Raw genomic sequence first — 14458 nt, forward strand, 5'->3', positions numbered from 1 at the left:
TCGTTTCGATATCTCACCGAAATTTCAACTATTTCACCTATCTCGGTGGTTTCGGTTTCATTTGCATATTTTGAAGGAAAAACACTCCAACAACCTCTAATTTGTCATATCATCACACATTTTGACTTCCATTGGACGCCTACAAGAAGATCTACACATTCAAACCTTGGAAAGATAAAGTTCTTTCTTCAAAACCATTTTTTTTTTTAATATAGTATATAAATACATGTTAGTAAAACTTTCAAAATAGTTCGACAGTTATTACCAAACAAATGTGCAATTTTAAAATAATGTCATGTTCTAATATTTTTGCATTATTATGTTTTAAGCATATTTATTAACCTTGAAATAAGTTACCCACCAAGTTTCAAGTCAAAATATGACCGCTTAACTATTAAAGGAAAAAAAAAATCATCTCACTGAAATTTTGATATTTCGGTATTTCTAAACCCACAAAAAACGAAACGAAATTTCAAACCTTGGTGGCACCATGGCCATGTATTATAAACACCATGAAGGATGGTTGGAAATAAATAACAATAAATTAACAACAAAAGGGTTTTTTGAACAAGGAGCATAGAGAACAAATCAATAATAAACAATGAAATAGTATCACATTGGAAGATAACAAGGTCATTTCATGTAAGAAAGAGAGAGAGACACAAAGGTGGCTCCCCAGCAGTCCAAGAACCAATTTCTCATTTATAATTAAATGAATTACCCCAAAAAAGTGTAAAGGCGATGGTTTCAAGTGTCTGTATCGTATTGGTATCGGTTGAAACTATTGTTTCATGGGTAAAACAATAAGAAGACATTTTTTTTTTTTTTCCTGAAAAATAAGGGGATAAAAGTGATCGATACATATCGATCCTCTCCAATATAGATTGAATCAGTACCAGCAGAGATTGATACCCGCACCAATACCAAAAACTAAATCCATGGTAAGCGCTCTCTTAATGAGATGATATTTAAACAAAGTATAAATACATTCAACACATCAGAGTGGTGCAGCGGAAGCGTGGTGGGCCCATAACCCACAGGTCCCAGGATCGAAACCTGGCTCTGATATATCAGAGTAGCTTCCTTTTAAAAAAATTTTCCCATTCTTGGCAATTGGCATCAGAAATCCCCTATCATTTTTTATTTTCCAAACACAACTACAAAGAGTTTCTCAAAACAAAGCTGATACAAAACTACAAAGACAATCCAAGCACAGACTACAGGTCTACCTGAGTATGTATATACGCAGGGACATTAGCAACTTCTCTTTTCGTGGATAACAATAGAACATCTTTTTAAGCTCTTAACAAACAGTGGGAAGCAAATTTCCAAACGTTACGGTTGCTAAATCCTAAAAAGGAGATTACAAGGAATAAAGAAGAAAAGGAAAAGCAACCATCCTACCTTCCATTCCATCAATGAATTGCTGCAAAAATATTCTTCTAAACATGTCTCCCATGACCCATCTCAGCTCAGGATGAACCGACATTGCAGAAAACCTGAAAATGAACATACACACATGAAGAAGATGGAAACACCAAACCCAGAAATTTCTATATCATATACCACACAAATTTATATTCTTGAGGAAAAGAAAAACAATAAAGGATGAAGCATACTTGGGTTCGCATTAATGATCATGGCTGTCCCTCCAAAACTGCAAGTTCCTCCATTTCTCTTGTTCTTCTGCCAATAGCTATTGAAAGCATAAGATGCATGGGCAACAACCGTATCTGGGTTATAACAGCTTCCATGAGGCTTAATCTCGTCACAGTCCGCACCCCCTTCCCCACAAGCATAGTTCATGGCCTCCTGTAATGTATCTGCAGGAACACTAGGCTTTGACACACACCAAAGCCCCTTCTCCTCCCCGGTTTCCGGCGTCGGCGCTGGTGCTCCCATGTCCATAGCACTACATGGGGGCAATGTGAGAGCATCAGGTGGGTTCGAGGGGAGAACCGCTGGAGACCCATCTGGTGGGAAAGATAAGGACATCGATGGTGGAGGTGTGACCCCTGCCAATGGGGATAGAGGGCTTTTGGCCACATTTGCAGGGGTAGGCAAACCGATGGAAGAATGGATTGGTGGTAATGGGGTCGGCCTCGCAGGATAAGGTTCTACAACATTAGAACTCATGAAAGAGAGCTTCCTGCTCTTGGGTTTCTGTTTTTCTTGGGTACAAAGGACCACATTGAACCCAGATACTTGGAAAGGTTCAAGCAACCCAAGCTTCTTGATGGATTCATAATGAGCAGAGACCAAGTTTATGGCTTCAGACGACGAGGGAGAGAAATCTAGATTCTGGTAGACACAGTAAGTTGAGTTGGTGTTTTTAAAAAATCCTAACAGAGGATTTATAACCTTCGCGGCTATGTCCTCTCTAAACGAGTTTGAATGTGAATTTAAGCAGTCGCCAGAAAAGGACGCGGACACCTTGATTTCTTTCTCCAAACCCCATCTAATGAGAGAGTGGTGAATGTTCTTCAGAGATGGTAGAACCAAACCCCACTTCTCTTCATGATCTCTACTGCAGAGGACATCATTTCCCACCACAATGGTGGTGATTTTGGTCAAAGGGAAGTAGGAAAGAACATTGACCCTGACCCAGTTTTCTGCCATCAAAACACTAGAAGAAACCTCATAAAGCTCACTTTCCCTCACAGACACAGCAACAGGGACATTAATGTGAGACAAAGTTAGAAGGAGAGTGGGAATAGGGTCAACAATGTTTAATGTTTCCATTGATTCTTGACCTGCATCTGCAGCAAATACAAAGAAATGATGTTATAAAGAAAGCAACCCATTAGGCACACAAACACACACACACACACTGAGAGTTGGGAGCAAGAGTTGAAGAGTCTGCTTTACCGCTGAAACCCATCAGAAAAAGAAGGGAAAGAAAGGTAAAAACCACCGTCCGCGACATCTCTGATGAATAGAGGAAGCGATCAGAAACTTTAACAAGGGCTACTGAGGCCTGCAAACCTTGAGAAAGTGGTGGGTTATGGAGTGCAGACTGCAGAGAAAAATATCTGGATTTGGGTTTTAGCACAAAGAGAAGTTATAAAATGGCGGATTCTAAACGGGTTTTAGTATTTTCACCCTTGGGGTATCGAAGAGAGTGTAGGAAGTTGGAACAAAGGCGTATGGAAAGTGTGAAGCACACGACCCAATAGTAGTGAGAGATAGAAAGAGAGAGACTTGTCTTTGTTCTCTCGCATGGAATCGAGCTTTGTTCTTTGCTTGGCTTGCTGCGCCTGGATTTCGTGATTCCAGTTTGAAATTACCTTTCTGTACTCCAACTCGTATTTCTCCAGATAAAACAAAGCCCATCACCCCCACAAGCCCACAAGCCCTTGCGCCTGAGGGTGGTGAACTGGACTGTGAGTCAGGCATGAGATGAGTCCACGTTTTTTGGGTTCTGGGAAACCAAGGCAGACGGGGACCAAAATGACCCAAAAGGTTAAACTCCAGAAATAGAGAATATGTATCTGCAACATGGTTTTAAAATCGTGTCGGATCAGTCAGAATTGAAGGTAGAATAATAGTTCACAACAATAAGACTGTTGGGTAGTTTTTCTGTTTTATAGGAATAAAAAAACAGAATAAAGTGTTTAGTGTTCTCTATTTTTTTGGAACGAAAAGGGAAAAAAACCACTAGAAACATAAAATGATGGAATGATGAAATCTTGTTCCGTCATATCGGTTTCGTTTCAAATACAAAAAAAAAAAATTAACAATTATGGTTATAGTTTCTAAAACTATGGTTGGAAAACTAGGGGCCCGTTTGATAACGTTTCAAGAAATACGTTTCTGCTGTACAGTAGAAACGGAGCAAAAAGCATTTGATAAAACTATTTCGTTTTACTTATTTTTATAAATAGAAATAAAAATTTTTACTTATTTATGATTCAAGAAACGACCCAGACAACTTGTTTCGCCGTTTCTGGAAACGACTTGTGGTAATTCTTTCACTGGTTACCATCGACTTCTAAAAACATGACTTATCAAACACCTTCAATTCCGTTTCTGTTTCTAAAAATAGAATTTTATGTTTCTGTCATTTCTTGAAACAGAAAAGGCAGAAACATTATCAAACGGGCCCTAGGTTTTGTAACTCAATTCGTCCTCTTTAAATCTTATTGAGTTGAAGTGAGTCACAAAAAACCAAGGGAGTCATGATAAATTTTTCCTTTAATTTTTATATTAGTCTTTTTCAGGCGATCCAAATAAATAATTAATAAATTAATTAAATGAGACAAGATAATACGTGCGAAAGAGTCACTCCTCAATCAAATGGTGGAAATCCCTTGGACGCCAAGGATCTCGATCCGCCTGCCGGGAAGGAGAGGAAGAAATCGAAAGAGTCACTCCTCAATCAAATACTGTGCGAAACTGGTTCACAGTTTACTGATCTTCGTCGCGTCCCTGTGAGAGGAGGGGAGCGAAGCTCGAATACGTCTGTAGAACTTTCATTTCCTCTATATATAATTGAGGGTCTAATCAGTGATCATCGTGAGCAAATCGCTGGATTAATGTCAGGTCGATCTACATACAACAGAGGGGGGAACAGAGGTGGGACGAGAACTCAGAAGAAATTCGTTCCTAAGAGCAACACTTCGATTTCATCTTCGACCAGAGAACCCCTCATTCAACAACCCACGCTCTCTTCTTCTCTCAGACGATCCTTAAACACGGAATCATCCGATGGTTCAGCGGCTGGGACTTCATCCTCCAGTAGCATCGCCACCGCCTCCACTACAACTTCGACTAGTACCACTAGGGTTCGATTGGGAGAGAGCGGGGACTGGGTTTCTAGTCGTCAACAGGGTGGCAACTTCGTTAATTATCTGCCCCAGGACGAAGCTGTCGCCTCCGGACTCGGTGCTGAAGATGGGGCTTTGGATCCCGTAGAGTCTCAGCGTGTCGTTGACCTCCTCAACAGGGAATTGTCTCGCTTGCTCAAGTTGCCTCCTCGAGATTTCTGGAGAGAAGGTCACTTTCCACACACCATGTTTCAATTGTTTTATTCGACGTTTTCACTAATACATTCACTTGTCTGTAATGTTTGGAGGTTTGCCACTTCCCGAATTGTTGAATCTGAAATAGGCGAATTTTAGATAATTGTTGTAGGTTTATCCTTGATGCATTTAGCTCTCAAAATGTCGGAGTAATTAGAACTAGATAGCAGAATTGGTTTTGGAATTAGAAACTCATCAATGTGAATATAGTTCTATGGAGAAAAGAATAATCTATATTGGTTTGAATCAACTTCGGTGTTACTCTGTCAACAACATATTCCAGTACAATTTCTTATCTATTGAGATTGCATTCGAATCAGTATCTGTTTATAAACATTGCCGGCAGGTGGTGTTACTGGGATTGGCTACTTATGATTTTGCTGACCCATTTAGTTGGTATAAGGCAGAGTTGAGTTGATTACTTAACATTTTGGTGTTTTTGCTAAAGATATAGCAACAATGAATGTTTTTGCTAAAGATGCAGCAACAATGAATTGAGATGAAGTGTTGTTTAGTTGAGCTGTTCACTGGACTTCCATCTGTTACAATAGGTAGCTGTTGGAATTTGTAGTGAGAATATTAGTGCATCTTGCATGGTACATGCATCAGTTATCAGTAGAGGGATTGGCAATAATAGAAAGGAAGGGAGTTTAACACAAGTCATGTATTATCGATTTAAAAAGTGATAACTAAATTTCTTTAAGCATGGGCCTTTGTCAGCCATCTTGTTGGTTGCATGAGTAGTGGAATTATTGAGACTTACTTTCTTGATTATCCTTGATTATATTCCAAACCAGCTCACCTTCTCTGTCTCCAAGTATGTTACATTGGCACATTCATATCTGTCTCTCATCTGTAGGTCAGTATGGTTCATGTAATCTAGATAAATAGTTCCATCCATTCACTTGCATTATTACGATGGTATTGTTCTCTCAAATTTGATCGGTTCACTTGTCAAATGAACACATTGTAATTCTTTAATTTACTGAGATGGTGTAATTATCAATGGGAACGATGGCTAATTCTGTTTTATTTTATTTTTGTGGATTTAGTTGCCAGTGATGTTTCTTTGCACGATTTTCTGGATAGCTTTCTAAAATTTAGAAATAGATGGTATGACTTCCCACACCGGGGAGCCAAGGGAATAGTTGCGGGGGTCATTGTTGAAGAGTTACTGCTAAGTCGACGTGTCTTTATGGCCTTATATCGCATGTGAGTTTCAAACTAATTTCTTGATTCCCTTCTCTTTGTCTGCCTCTTTCTAATCTTTGGTATGTTCAAAACTTCTTGTTGGACCAGGTCTTCCAATAGGGATCCTGGCGCCCAGGCCAGTGACAGCCTCAGTGCTAAGGAGCATGAAGGTTTCTTTTCTCTCTCATATTTCATAAGAATTTCTGATTGCCCGACAATTTAATATTTTTGCAGAATGTTATGCTATAAATATATATTTTTTAAACGGCATGTTCTGTATTTATTTCACTGTCTTACGTCATCCTAAAATTTGGAGAATCGAAACACATTAATATAGAATCTTGAGAATTTTCTTCCTGAAACATTTCAGAGGTTTTAATTGTTGATTTTGATATGCTATAATGAAATTTCAAGTGGACTATTGTTTTATTTTATATATTGTTTTTTTGGATGGTCGAATATCAAATGCACTATAATTCATTCATTTTCCATGTAGTCATTTTGCAGGAAAAAAAGCTACTTGACATGCCCAAGTTGTTAGATATTTGCGCTATATATGGTCATGATAATGAAGAGCTAACTAAGTTACTGGTAAGCCCTCTTCGTCTGAGTAGGTTCTCTTTCCTATTGCTTCACTGCCTTTCTTTACCTGTTGTTTGATTTTTGGCTCCATATTTTGGTATGTGGGTAAGGTAGTCTCTGTTGACTGTAATTGTTTAGCATTAACATTGATCTATGCAAATATTCGGAAGCTAAATTTACAAAAATCTTGGGTTGACGGATCACTGCCTCATTGTATCTAATAGAGTGCTGCTTCCCTTCTTCTGCCTTAGCTTTTTTTTGGTTAAGTGTGAACTGTAGATTTTCTGCTTTTCTTCTGGACTAGGACTACTTTGGTTAGATCTATGTATTTTATATTGACCAATTAATTTGGTAGAATGGCAGATGCTCTTTTACCTATGAGAATGCAGTTGATCACTAAATAATAATGATCCTGCATATGTGATTGCATTGCTGATTGGACTTATGAGGATGGCTCTTTTACCTCTCTGTACTTTCAGTTTTCATACTCTTATTTGGTTCATTTTTTTATTGATTTTATTCTGTCTAAAAGTATGCTTTTCCAGGTTATTAATTCTCTGAAAGCCCAGCCAAAGATCCATGAAAATTTTTCAGCTGTAGTATCTCACTTCGTGAACATTGTCAACACAATGCATCAACGTTGCAGCTCATCACTGGAGGTATTTTATTTTTAGTTCTTTACGTTGATTGTTGTGTATAGGTGGATCTTGTAGAATTTTTACACTTGCTTGGAATCTGTTATGTGAAGCTGTCCTTTTACTTATACTCCGTGTCAGTTGTCCCTGGCAAATAATGTTTCCTTATATATTATCCTAGATGTGCCACACTGTAGTTAGAATAACCATAATTAAGCTTTTGCAAAGAGGCCTTGAAGGATTTAGTTGAAAGAGAAAAGCAGCAAGAATTTATGAGGTTTTTAAATTTCTCAATATTAGTATTTGCACCATTTGTTTCTTATTGATTGTCTTGATCGAGAAACAAAGGAAAAAGTTGCTTAAGCCCATAGTGAATCTTCTTGAGTTTAAGTGCTTGCTCTAATTATTTTCTGTGGCACTGCAAGTCATGTTTTTAGTATACAATGTACACTCCTTGAATGACTGTGCTTCAGATTTATTTTCTGTGGCAGTTCATTTTTTGTTTTTAGTATACAATGTACACTCTGTGAATGACATGCGTAGGATTCAAGTCAATATTTGATTCAAGAAGCATTTTGTGGTACTGCTACAGTTTCTTGTCTTTAGGCCTCCTTCTTCCCCTTTTATCTAATCATGCACCGTGGGGCTAATACTTGTTAAATGTCCATACTTGACCATCTATTTTTCAAATGTCCATACTCTTCGGAAATTTGGCATCGGTGTTGCGGCTTTGTGGTTTTCAGAGATATACTTTGCCTTCATGGTCCGAAGAAGTTTCTTGGCTCTGTCAGAATGTTAAGGGGGACTCTGCAGTTTCCTCTCTTCAGAGTTTCTGCTTCTCGGCAGTGGTCTATCAAATCTAGCGCGAGCGCAACAATCGTATCTTCAAATTGGAGGCTACCAATGTGGACGAGCTTTTTCATCGAATTGTTAGCGATACTAGAGGTCATTTCTGTCATCTTCAAATCAGAACTGCGACTTCCTCATCCATTAAGGAGTTTTTTCACCGACTTTCATTCATGGATCTTGAGAGAAACATTAGCCCATCATATTATTTTTGAAATATCTGAAAAAATATAGCTGGACCCAAATAGTAGGAATAAGTATAATATTTGAAAAAGCTGAAAATTTTTCTTAGCTGAACCAAATAGTTGGGGTAAGGCTTAGTCTGAAGACTCTGAACTGGGTAGGAGTGAGTTGAGTGACTACCTTTTAATAGCTCGAAAAATGTTATAGATTTATTGGCCTTTTGGGTTTGTTGAGGCAAGTGTATCTGATTTTTAATATTTGTGACCATTCAACTTTAATTTTATTTGTAACTTTTATTATAAAAAAATTATTGATTAGCTACTTTAGACCCTTGAATTCAAGCAGGGGGGAAAAAAACAACTGATGACTCATGAGCATAATATACAGGTCTTGTTTTCCTCCGGAAGTCATGATGACAGTCGACTTAATGCAGATTTTTTAGAGGTAAGTCATTCTTCTTGTCTAGGAATAACGAAAGATCCATGCTGGCCCTACTCAATACTTATTGTGGTTAGGGTAAATGGATGCTTGTACTTCAGGTTAGCTGCTTTGGCTTTGAAGTTTGAACTTGTCTTTTCTGTGCAGGTGATAGACTTTGTAAACGATGCAATTTCATCACTTGCTGCATTTGTTAGTGCCTACAAGCCTGCTGCTGTGTACTTTTCTTGTCCCGTAGAGGCAAGGTAACATTTTCATGCTGAAATCTCGATGTTAATCCACATCTGACTATTATAGAGAGTGCCTAGCTTCTCTGAACAGAAAATAGAATCCAAGGAACACTTGGGGGATGATGCAGCATTCAATCGGTTCAATCATGAAAATATCCTGAGCAATAACCAATCTGATGAATGAAATAATAAAACATATATGCCATTTTCCTGGATTGTTCTGCTGGACTTTAAGAAATTGTTCAGAGGAAGTTGGGTTAATGATTTTATCAAACCGCATTCACTTTTAAGCTAGGAGATCTGTGGTGGTTCTCCTAAGTGTGTGGTGGATGGTCACCCACTTCCTTGGATCAAGTTTGTGCTGAAATTCTTTTCTTAGTTTATAATTACTGTAATATAGTTTCCATGGTCGATTCCATAATTATCCGCATGTTTCCTAGGAAAAAAAAAAGGTTTTACAATAAAATCTAATGGTGTTTTACTGAGTCCATGCAGTTATGGAAACGGGGAACTCCTCACTACCCTTTCAAGATTGCACGATTCACTGCTTCCATCTTTAGGACAGGGTTTCAGACATATGTTTACAGCTCAAGCAGATACGGTTCAGAACTCAGATGGAGAAAAGCTTTCCAATATTACTCTTAGTTTCAAGATGTTGTCAACAGGACTTGTTAAATTTGGTTGGCAATTACTGGACACCTGCTATCTTAGTGACGAGGTATTTCAAGGCAGCCTCCCATTTCTGGATTCCACAAAGATGTTTCCAGCCAATGTTGAGGATCCAGTAATAAGGGGAGACATTTTGGTTCAAACTTTTGGGGATATCAAAGGGGAAATTTCAGATTATTGTCGGGAGAACCAGAGCAATGGAACATTCCTTCAGAATGTTGAAAAGAATTACAAGATGTTGAGCAGACTTGATAGCCTACGTGATAGTGGTAAGTGCTCTTAGATTGGTTGGATTTTCAGCTCTTCCAGCACATTAAACATTATTACTAATCGGATTAATTATGATGATTTGGTGGTCATTGAGGGACACACGTTGAAGAGCACTTGACATGCTATTCATCCAACCTTTTTGTTTTGAGAGAATAAGAAACTTTTTATTTGGATGCGTAGCTTCTTGGTCTGAAAACATCTGCCTGGGTGTTGTTAAACCTGTAGTTTTAATGTGAATTTAAAATACTTTTTGAGTAATATATCTTCAAATATTTTCTTAGAAATAGGTTTTAAATTGTTTGAAGGCAATGCTAGTGGAGTTAAAGGAACCTGGTTCCCTATTGCTTTTATTTCAGTTTCGTTGACCTGGTTAGATGTTTCCGGCACCTTAATTCTGGTGACCCAATATGCAAAGATTAGGTGTTTGCAGTACATTGATGATATGAGGTGTCATAACATGAAATGTCTAAGCTGGATACTGTGGGCCAGTTTGGAAACATTTCTGGAACGTTCTAGGAACACTCCTGCAGTACAATGTTCAGAAATAATTAAATTAATATCATTTATAGCTGTATCTGTCAAGGCCTGGCAAGAGGTCAGAGTTTTTCCAAGTGAGGCATCTGAAATTGATACTTTGTGCAGTCAAACCAATTTGTAGAATATTGACAGATGGGACATATATTTAAATCTGTGCCCTGAACATTGTGAAATAAAGAGCCATTTCCTCACTTCTTGAACGTTCCATCTTATTCCATTGATATATTATTTGGTATTGAGTGATTTATCTTCGAAGATGTACTCATGATGAGGGGGGAAAAGACAAGCATGTAAAGCCTGAAAATGTAATACAAACCAAATTATATCTTTGAAAATTTTCTGTCAAGAGTGTGAAGCAGTTGATTTTATAATCTATTTTTATTTGCAGGATGGATTGTCATGGATAATGAACAATTTCGGTACTTACGTCATATTTTGATGCCGCCATCTTCTAAGGTTGTAACTGCAGAGCCCAATGGACCACCTTTACTGACGAATAAGGTGCAGATGGATGAAGATGCTGCAATTATGGAGTCCAAGGTCAGTCAAATAAAGGACCTCTTCCCTGAATATGGTAAAGGATTCCTATCTGCATGTCTCGATGTCTATAACCAGAATCCGGAAGAGGTGATTCAGAGGATACTGGATGGAACTCTACATGAAGATTTACAGTCCCTGGATATTTCCCTAGAAATTTGTCCACCACACAAATCTGCAGCATCAGTGAGTAGGAAAGATAAAGGCAAAGGGGCACTAATAGAGCCTGCAATGTTGCCTCATTCTGATGTGGTTGCTACTGTGAAGGATGGTGGGGGATCCTCATATTCTGGTTCGTCTTTGACAGGGCGGTATACCAGGAAGACCAAGGATGATTTGCGTGACCCCAGCACTTTGGACTCGAGAAGTGAAAAGCAAATAGCTAAGACTGCACTTCTTGTCTCGCAGAATGAGCCACAGAATGAGTATGAAGATGAGTATGATGACTCATTTGATGACTTGGGTTTGAGTCTTGTGGATTCTGGATTTGAGGAGCCAGAGATACTGGGAGACAGGATCAGCACAACTCGTGGGAAATCTCGAGGAGGTGAAACTGAAATCTCTGGCTTAAATGCTTCTGATTTTAAATGGAATCGGAAGACGCCCCAGTTTTATGTCAAGGATGGTAAGAACTACAGCTACAAAGTTTCTGGTTCTATTGCAGTTGGGGATGCTCAGGAAGCTGCAATAGTAAATCTTGCCCAGAAAGAATTGATTCATGGCCTTGGCCGTGGTGGAAACCTTCCCCTTGGGGCTGTTAAAACACTGATGGAGGCTAATGAACAGCCGGAAGACCCGTCAGATACTCCTGATACAGGAGGAAGAGGGAATAAGACACACTCAAGGGGCAGAGGAAGAAGAGGAGGTGGTATCAATCATTATAGGAAGGACAGAGCAACAAAGAAGCACTTCTCAGGGTTAAGTGGCTTCTAAAATACATGAATGGAACTGACGCATAGATAGTTATACTCCTTTTCAGATTTTATCAAACAGATATAGCCTGCATTCGTTATGATATATGATGTATAGTCCTTCACAGTTCACACTGGCATTTGTTTGTGCAGCCAAAATTTTGTAGCCTATTAATGTTTCAGTTGAGAAATTGAAGTGGGGCAAAGTCTTGTTTCACTTTGGTTGATCTTTGTCAATCATTTGACTTTGAAGTTCTAACTACACAACTTTCTGGGGGCTGTATGGGTGATGCTGGCCATGGGCCAATCCCAAAGGAGCAAGTTTGAAAGGACAGACTTTCTAGGTTAACCGTGGGACGTTGTCTGGTGTACAGAGGGTCGTGAGTTCACAGCCAAGGTTGAAGTAAGCAGAATCGACTGGTATAGGTCGGGAATAAGCCAGAATCCGGCTGAACCCTAGAAAGCTTCCTGGATTGGCAGCAAATTCTGATATGTGGCCGATTTGACTAATCCAATTCTGAATATTTGAACCTATTCATTACCCAGTATTGGGGTGGGTTTCACCCTCAACTGAACGTTTAGGATGCCTGTGACTATGTCCAGATGATCTTAAAGGGCCGACTGATTTTGGGTTTAGAATGCATTCTAAAGTGAAATTAAAGTATTGTTGTCTTTGGTATGAAAAATCGGGTTTCAAAATGAGTTTTAGACCCAGAATGTATTCCAAGAATACATACTAAACACAGCCTAAGTTTGTCGAATTTACCTCACCCCTAACCAAACAGAGCTACATAATTAGGGTTGGCATTTTGCAGGGCTTGCTGGGCCAGTTCTTACATAAAATCTCTAGGACCAGAACCATCCAAACACAGCCAGCCCTGGCAACTCCTACACAGTGTTAACATGGAACTGATCTGTTCTTTCTGTCCAGGTGGAAGGTCACCAGTAACAAGATATCCACAAGAGTAGTCAGATGAGGTGTCTATGACAGATATGAAAATGAGAGCTACCAACAAAGTAAACTATCCCAGAAGAATATACAGATTCTACATGGATCTAAGTGTTTTGTGGTTGGGGCATGGGCTCAACGACTGCTCTTCTCCAACTTTGTGAAAGCAGCTCCTTCAAACATACGACTCCCATTAGTGATTGGACCCATCCATGGCTGGATCCACTTGGCATCATCTCCGAATAGACTCTTGATTGGGGGTTTAGGTTTGACAGGTGTGAGTGTGACAAGGTGGTGGTGAAGAGAGGAAGGTGAAGACTTGAGACTGTGAGACATGGGCTCAACTACTGCTACCCTCCAACTTTGTGAAAGCAACTCCTTCAAACATGCAACTCCATTGGTGATTGGACCCATCCATGGCTGGATGCCTAGATCCACACCTGGCATCATCCCCAATACAGAAAGGTGAGGACTTGAGACTGAGTTTGCGTGGGGGGAATGGTAGCAAAAGACCTTGTGGAGTAGAACAAGGGCCAAAAATTACAAATCGCTAGAAGAAGGGCTTGAACCTTCGACCTTGTGGTTAACAGCCACACGCTCTAACCAACTGAGCTATTCCAGCATTTGTTATTCGTATCAATAAAAATTTTACAGATTTTTTAAATTTTGTTCTAGGTGGATATTCATAGTTTTAGTAATTGGATCAGTATTGGTCAAGATCGATCCCCAATTTTGATCAATCTAACACAGGTCTACAGACAAGCTGGTAAAATGGTCTAAAAAACATTTATTTTAAAAATTAAAAAAGGGGTAAATCCGTCCCATACCAAGTTTTAAAACCGTGGATAGGATAGAATTATAACATTTTTTTGGTAAATGGAGATTTTATTGATAAGACACGAGTACCACCAATAGTTTCCTTGAAACACAAATCAAGAAGTCATCAAGTGGAATTTGGCAAATCTGTCATACTCATGAGAGACAGGGTCTTCCTAACCAGGGCATCTATAACACAATTCATAGCCTGTGGAATACAATGGAAAGAAAGTGAAACAAAGGACATAGATAATCTTTGTACATCCGAAATAGTTGCTATGACCTCTAATGGTGGTGTTTGGTGAGGATCAAGAACATAATCAACCAACTACTTGTCGTCACAATCAACATGTAATGCAGGTTAAAAAAAAACCAGCTTCAATAGCCATTGACAATGCATAACAAACAACTAGAGCCTCTCCTTGTAGGGTAGAACCTAGTCGATGATGAACGGAAACAACCAGTTGACACTCTGGTATGATCTCTATATATCAAGTCATATGATGCCTGCATCTAGACACGAAAGGGGGGCAAAATGACAACCCAATACCCTATGAAATATGAAAATCTCACCCCCTATTGATGCCCCTGAACAGTGAACACCTCCTCATTAGCCCTCGTTTGTGAAAGGACTGTGTGATTG

The 14458-nt window shown here is 39.0% G+C and overlaps 2 protein-coding genes and 1 non-coding gene across 3 annotated transcripts; 1 reads left to right on the plus strand and 2 right to left on the minus strand.

Moving 5' to 3' along the window:
* Window positions 1-1113: 1113 nt before the first annotated feature.
* Window positions 1114-3170, minus strand: LOC122091072 (glucan endo-1,3-beta-glucosidase 1-like). Its single transcript, XM_042660892.1, has 3 exons — window positions 2869-3170; window positions 1620-2759; window positions 1114-1499 (listed from the first exon to the last, which is right to left on the minus strand). Exons 1-3 carry the CDS (start codon window positions 2924-2926, stop codon window positions 1468-1470), a joined length of 1230 nt encoding a protein of 409 aa, XP_042516826.1. The 5' UTR covers window positions 2927-3170; the 3' UTR covers window positions 1114-1467.
* A 1116-nt stretch (window positions 3171-4286) lies between these two features.
* Window positions 4287-12287, plus strand: LOC122091744 (activating signal cointegrator 1 complex subunit 2-like). Its single transcript, XM_042661861.1, has 9 exons — window positions 4287-4995; window positions 6074-6233; window positions 6321-6382; window positions 6709-6803; window positions 7340-7453; window positions 8846-8902; window positions 9044-9141; window positions 9622-10064; window positions 10991-12287. Exons 1-9 carry the CDS (start codon window positions 4536-4538, stop codon window positions 12070-12072), a joined length of 2571 nt encoding a protein of 856 aa, XP_042517795.1. The 5' UTR covers window positions 4287-4535; the 3' UTR covers window positions 12073-12287.
* A 1260-nt stretch (window positions 12288-13547) lies between these two features.
* TRNAN-GUU lies at window positions 13548-13621 on the minus strand. Its single transcript has one exon. It is a non-coding gene; the product is annotated as a tRNA-Asn (tRNA).
* Between the last annotated feature and the right edge of the window lie 837 nt (window positions 13622-14458).

Source organism: Macadamia integrifolia, chromosome 10 (genome assembly GCF_013358625.1).
Source record: "Macadamia integrifolia cultivar HAES 741 chromosome 10, SCU_Mint_v3, whole genome shotgun sequence".
Lineage (NCBI taxonomy): Eukaryota > Viridiplantae > Streptophyta > Magnoliopsida > Proteales > Proteaceae > Macadamia > Macadamia integrifolia.